General features: G+C 35.4%; 1 protein-coding gene across 1 annotated transcript in view; it reads right to left on the minus strand.

The window, feature by feature from the left end:
• Positions 1–6,634, minus strand: part of LOC107689003 (A disintegrin and metalloproteinase with thrombospondin motifs 16-like) — a 66,626-nt gene that overhangs the window by 11,425 nt on the left and 48,567 nt on the right. The window contains exon 18 of the mRNA XM_016486874.1: positions 5,558–5,684. Within this exon, the coding sequence (XP_016342360.1) occupies positions 5,558–5,684 (127 nt within the window). The remainder of the gene's footprint in view (positions 1–5,557; positions 5,685–6,634) is intronic.

Consider the following 6,634-nt stretch of genomic DNA (forward strand, 5'->3'; position numbering starts at 1 on the left):
CTCTCTCTCTCTCTCTCGCTCCCTCTCTCTCTCTCAGGGCAGGAAGCCCATGAGGACTCAATACTTGGACGGATCACTTTACAGGACCAAGTCAGCATTTTCTGGGATGACTGACATAAGAGGACACAAGATCTCCAACTAGAAGATCATCTGTGTGCCAGAGCAGCCGCTTTTATCAGACGTATGCAGAGATAAACCAGCCGACTGAACTGACACGGGCGTCTATCTTACAAACACCCAACACTGCGCTCTCAACCGCATCTGAAGAAATGAGAGAGATGCTTGTTTGTGCTGAAAGTCCTGCCATGATGCATTGTGGGTGGTTGCCAGGGTGTTGCTATGGTTTTTAGATTGGCCTTTAGAGAATTACTTTTCATCTTTCTTTGTCAATGATTTCATGAGAAGCTAATGTAACGGTATAATGACAGGCGTGTTTTTGGGATGGGACCAGAGTCTGTCTGTCTGTCTCTAAAGCCATCAACACTTCCTGATATGTTGTTCGATACTTTCGCTGACAGTAGAGCAGCGTGTCCGTCATCACCAGTGCGTTATGGAAAACATGGGAGGACAGATCCGTTCTCCAGCTCTCGGAGACCAATGCATATGGATCTGTAATGTGTGTATGACACACACCTTATAAACTTCAATTAGTTTTGTTGTGAGCTATCTCTAAGGCTGCCGTTCATTAAAAAACACACACACACACACACACACACACACAAATACAATTGCATATTGCTCTGTAATTAATTATTATTGATCACACCTAAAATTAAAATTTGCTGTCATGAATATATTTTCACACTGCATCTCTTTAAACAATACAAAGATAGTGTTTTTAATATTTTATATTTTAAATATTTGTTTAATGGCTTCTAATGACGGTCATTATCATTGATATCAATATTGATATGGATGACTTTATTAAACTGAGTTTTTTTGGGTATACAATGAATAATTATAGCCATTCATCATTACAACATCATTGAAAGCAGGCCAAAACTGAAAATTATCAGACTGTTAATAAATTATAAATAAAAACAAAACACAGAACATTATAACGATTATAGCAACTTAACTTCAAGAAATTCAAGGGACCTGTTACCACAACATAAGTACAGTATATGCATGGTTGCAAGTTAAACAATGTATTGATTTAAGTTGCAAACATTATTTTACTTAATATCGTGTGTAAAAAAATGTTTATAAGGTGTATTAACTTCTTAATTAGTGCATTTCTAGTTCGCACAGGACTGGATAAGCAGAATAGAAGTTTAAATTAAGTCCTATTTTATTATTGTTTAGTTAATGTAGTTTGTTGGTTGACCATAATTCCATTAGAAGTTGCCGTAACTCAAAATGATCAGTGCAAACTGTTGCATTATTTTTATTGATTTATAATAAATCCAAAAGCCAAATAAAGCCAAAACATTTGTTTTATTCAGTGTAACCCTAGTATTTTTACATTCACAATGTTCATAACAAGGTTGCATAAATTGCAGACATCATTAAAAAAGTAATTAAAAAAAGCTCAGATGATATTTAGTTTGAGTTTAACGTGTCACTCTTCCCTCGCATTAAAGCCGGTCCCGTCTGGTTCTCCTCAGTCCCAGCAGACCCAAACCCTCACAGTAATCCTGCAGGACGTGCTTGTTTTTCAGCAGCAGGTTAAGCATGAACCTTCATCACGAGAGCGTTTCTCTTTCTTAAGAGACATGAGCTCACTGCATATTCAGTATCCTCCATTATAAATCAGCGCATTAGCCATATTACTGTACATGTCGAGACAGAGACGGATATTTCTCGTTTGCATTGTCTCAGCTCAAATTATTCTGTCAGAACAGCTTGTTGCACAATCATGCAGGATAAATAATAACAGTTCTGACATTTTAAATCACAAAAACTTGCATTTGAACGTCAAACATCACGAAAAACCATAGAAGCAACAACAACAAACTTACAAAACGCAGCGCAGCCTCTCCTGTGTCTCTAGCGATCAGCGTCATGGTCTCTGTTTCTCGGATCTCCCTGCATGAATTGTCAAATCCAATAACTGCGTGCTGGTCTACAACTGTCCAGATTTGGTGCTGATCTGGGGTCAGGGTTGTGATGTCACCTTTGTCACTGTCCCAGGAATGCTTGAACGTGATGCCAACATGTGAGTAATGTAGGGTACACCCAAGATGTGCCAGCTGGCCAAGGTGACCCTTCACCCCGCCTCGCCCAGACCGGGCTGCCAGACACCCATCAGTGGGCCAATTCATCCCAACAATGTTTACTGGGCAATGCCCTTCTTTGTCAGCCATCAAACCAGCTTTACATTCATGCAAACATGATGGATGAAGCATGTTCTCACAGGTACTGGGGAAAAGACCTGTTTGTTTCAATCACTAAACTCATATGTAGCGCTGTGAGGCTCAGAGGCTCATGGGATGCAGGTTCTCTCAATCCAGGTGAATGTGTTAAAGTGCAGCTTTAGACGCTTAAAATGCTTTATTACCCCAAAACTGGAATTTTTTACCAATGGAAATCAGACAAGCTCCTTTAAAGGCATAACTTTTTGATTAAATATTTGTGTATTTAATACCTTCGGTCTTCCATAATAATGCTCTGAATTATCTTTACATCAAAAGCTTTTCTCAGCAAATATTAATACAAGAAAATTATTTTTAATTAATAGGCATATCATATAATTAACTAGATTTATAATTTATAAAATAAATTGGAAAAAAAACATGCATATACTACTATCCAAAATTTTAGGACTGGTAAGATTTTTTTCTGTTTTTGAAAGAAGTCTCTTCTGCTCACCAAGGCTGCATTTATTTGACCAAAAATACAGTAAAAATATGAAATATTATGATTGTATAAAATAGCTGTTTTCGATGTGAATATCTGTTAAACTGTAATTTATTTCTGTGATCAAATCTGTATTTTCAGCATCATTACTCCAGTCTTCAGTGTCACATGATCTTCAGAAATCATTCTAATATGCTGATTTGCTGCTCAAGAAACATTTCTGATTATTATCAATGTTGAAAACAGTTGTGCTGCACAATATTTTTGTGGAAACTGTGATACATTTTATTTTTCAGGATTCACAGATGAATAGAACGTTCAAAAGAGCAGGATTTATTTGAAATATAAGCCTTTTGTAACATTATAAATGTCTCTACTGACAGTTTTGATAAATTTAATGCATCCTTAATGAATAAAAATATTAAAAAGGTATGTTAAAAAACTTGACCCCAAACCTTTGAACGGTAGTGAAAATATATAATTTATAGAATTAGAATTATAGCATTATAGAATTATTTCTGTACATGCCTGATTTTAAGCATACATGCAACAAAAATAAAATATATTGTTATGATAATTATGATTCTTCTTCTTCTTATTTAGAGATGCTCAGGTCTTTGAGTGGATAAGTGAAACGGGAGAAGCAGCAGCGCAGTGTTTTCCCATCAGCATGAGCAGCTGTGTGTTTTGTGTGTTAATGACAGCATACAGATGTAGATGCTAAGCAGGATTATAGTGCGTGATTTGCCTCTTACACCGAAGATATGTGAGAAACTGAGCGAGAATAAGAGACGGGGGAGAAAGAGCTGGATCTCACCGCCAAAGAAAACACAGCTACACTTGGAAAACAATCAGCTGAGCATCGGGCAGGTTTACGGGAGTCTCAGACACGTTAATGCTTTAAGAGCAGCTCTCAGAGACACTGCGTGAGGAGCTGTTCGGTGTCTCTCTGTCAGCTGCGCTGGACCTCTGGGAACTGATTTTGGCAGACCTGCCGTGAGCGTCATTCTAAGCCATTGGACATTATTGGGAATTACTCTGCCCTGGAGTCTAGCTGGACCAGAATTGATATGTGAAACGAAAACTTGCCATGCATGACGCTGCCATGGAGATGCTTCTAAAACATCTGATGAGGGACACGAGAAAACATGAGCAGTGAGGTTTAAAACCACACACACACACACACACACACACACAGATCTGTTGCAGTGACATGAGATCAGACAACATCTGTGTTTCGTGTCAAAATACACTCTTGATAATAAAACAATGGCATTAATGGCTCCATGAAGAACTATAACTGCATGGAGCCATTGCATTGGCAAAGGTTCTTCAGGTTACTGAAATTCTCTTCACACTAAGAAAAAAATGATTCATAAAAGGTCCTTTGGAGAACCAAGATGGTTCTTCTATCGCATCGCTGCTAGGGATGTAACGTTGTACCCCGAGCTGTTTGAAAATCGATAAAAATATGTGACAATTCAAATCGGTTGAGATGTTAAACGAATCGCAATACAGTTGGGGGTGGAGTTTATATGAATGTATCTCTGAGGGGAGCTGACTGTCTTCAGAACAGTGATCTTGCCTCCGTATAATGCATATTAAAGTAGTGTTTATAAACGCAGCGCTGCTTTGTTCACAGCAGTAACCAAGGAAAAGCTGTATCATTGCTGTTCATAAGCGCCACCTGCTGGCAGAGAGTGAATCTGCGTCTCATTCAGAGCTTCTGCTGTTTCTGTTTCGTGCAGATGTTTTATGTATTAAAGTTTCACAAAGCTAAAGTGAGACCGTTCTGTTTTTGCTTCAAATTTCTAAATTATACAATCTAATTTAAATCACAACTGCTCATGCTGCGTGTATGCAGCATCTTTGTTTGGATCGTGAGTAAAATGCTGTGGTTGACTGTAATTTCAAATGGAAAGAGCACAGGGAAAGCCTTAGTTTGTTTATTTGAAGATATTTAATTTATTTGTAATATTTATGTTAACATTTCTATTTAGTTTTGTTATTTGACATATTTCAATTTGCAGCATTTTGTCTGAGAAATAATAAAAGGACACCTTTTCATTTATAACTTGCCTTAAATCTAATTTTATTAATACAAATTGTGATAAAATCATATCGTGAAATCAGTATTGTGAATCATATCACATCGTGAGTTGAGTGAATCGTTACATCCCTAATCGCTGCAAATAAATAAATACATAAATAAAAGTATGTAATTTAAGATGACTGAATAGAACTGAATTGAACTTGTCAGCTACTGTTTTCAGACTGACATTAGAAGAGGAGTAAAAATACAAACTCTGATTGAGAGTTTCCTTTCAGTGCTGTTATTGTTAACTAAAACTTTTAAAAACTGTTTTTGTTAATTGAAATAAAGCTGAAATTAAATAAAATATCCACACCTGAATTACATTAAAAACTTAAAACTTAAATTAAACTTAAAAATCTTGCTCTTACAAGTCGAAGGAGTGTTATTTTAGTATCACTGATATACTGAAATTAAAATAAATTAAATCTAAATAGAAATATTTAAAAATCTACAACTGCAACAACAAAAACTAATAAAAATGATAACATAAATTACTAAAACCTAAACTTAAATTACAATGAATAATAAAAATAAAAGACAATTCAAAATATGAATAAATACTACAATGCTAAATACATATAACTAATTGAACACTAGTTCCTTTCTCTAGAAAGGTCTTTCTCAGTGTGTGAGCAGATGAGAGGAGGTCAGTGACGGCGTTACCTTGCGGGACAGGGCTGTGTGTTACAGGACGTCACACCGGTGGACGGCCGAGACCGTGAGTTACAGTAAGACGTGTTCACCTGCAGCCTCAGATCCTTGTAGCAGACTGCTTTACTGACCATCTGACCTGAGGAGCAAACAACACAAACTCAACGTCCTTGACTAAAGGACTTACATACACCAAAATGTGATTCCGCATTTCTTTCATAAAGCCATGTCCTGTGACATCATTCATAAACGGGTACAGACCATGTCAGCACTAATGATGGGAACAGACCATAGAGACTCACCTGAGGCTCAACTATAGAGTTACAGCAGATACACTTGAGAAACACACAGCAATGCTGCTGGGTTTCTCTCTGATCATTTAGAGTATGGATTCATGCAGAGAGATATGTAATTGATTAAAAAGTGCAACAGGTTTTACTGAATCCCTGGTGAAAAATAAGTACACTTGAGTATACTTTTAATATTTTTGGAATTAATATTCTTTAAAAAATATACCTAAGTGTGAACTGAATGTAATGTTACATGTTAATTGCAATTGAATGAAAATGTATTATAGATTAAATTTATATTATGCAATTTTTGATCATTTTTTGACACACTTAAGTGGGACTTACTGTAAGTACATCTTTAAATGTAATTTCATAATTTCTTCTATTGTCTATTGAAATATGGTTAAAGTGTTACTGCTGAACATACTGACAATCATTTATGATAAACTAAAATATACTTTAATGTCATTTCTACTAAAACTTAAAAATGTAGTAATTTTAACATTAATTTTAAATAAAATTTTTGAATAACACACTACAGTTAAAATTATAAACAAATATGTTCTTTAGTATGTTAGTCAACACATCAAAATAAGTGTACTTCTATACAAAAGTTTAAAACATAATGATTTAAAATGTCTATGCTTTAATTTGACATCATTACAAAGTGCACTTTTTAAAAGTCTTCTTAAGTGATAAGAAACATAGTCAAGAAAGTGTCTAGTTTAAGTCACTTAAGTGGCCTTTTAATTCATTAATATTATTTTATCTGCTCTTTATATACATATATATATATATA

Source organism: Sinocyclocheilus anshuiensis, unplaced genomic scaffold (assembly GCF_001515605.1).
Source record: "Sinocyclocheilus anshuiensis isolate Anshui unplaced genomic scaffold, SAMN03320099.WGS_v1.1 scaffold181, whole genome shotgun sequence".
Taxonomy (NCBI): domain Eukaryota; kingdom Metazoa; phylum Chordata; class Actinopteri; order Cypriniformes; family Cyprinidae; genus Sinocyclocheilus; species Sinocyclocheilus anshuiensis.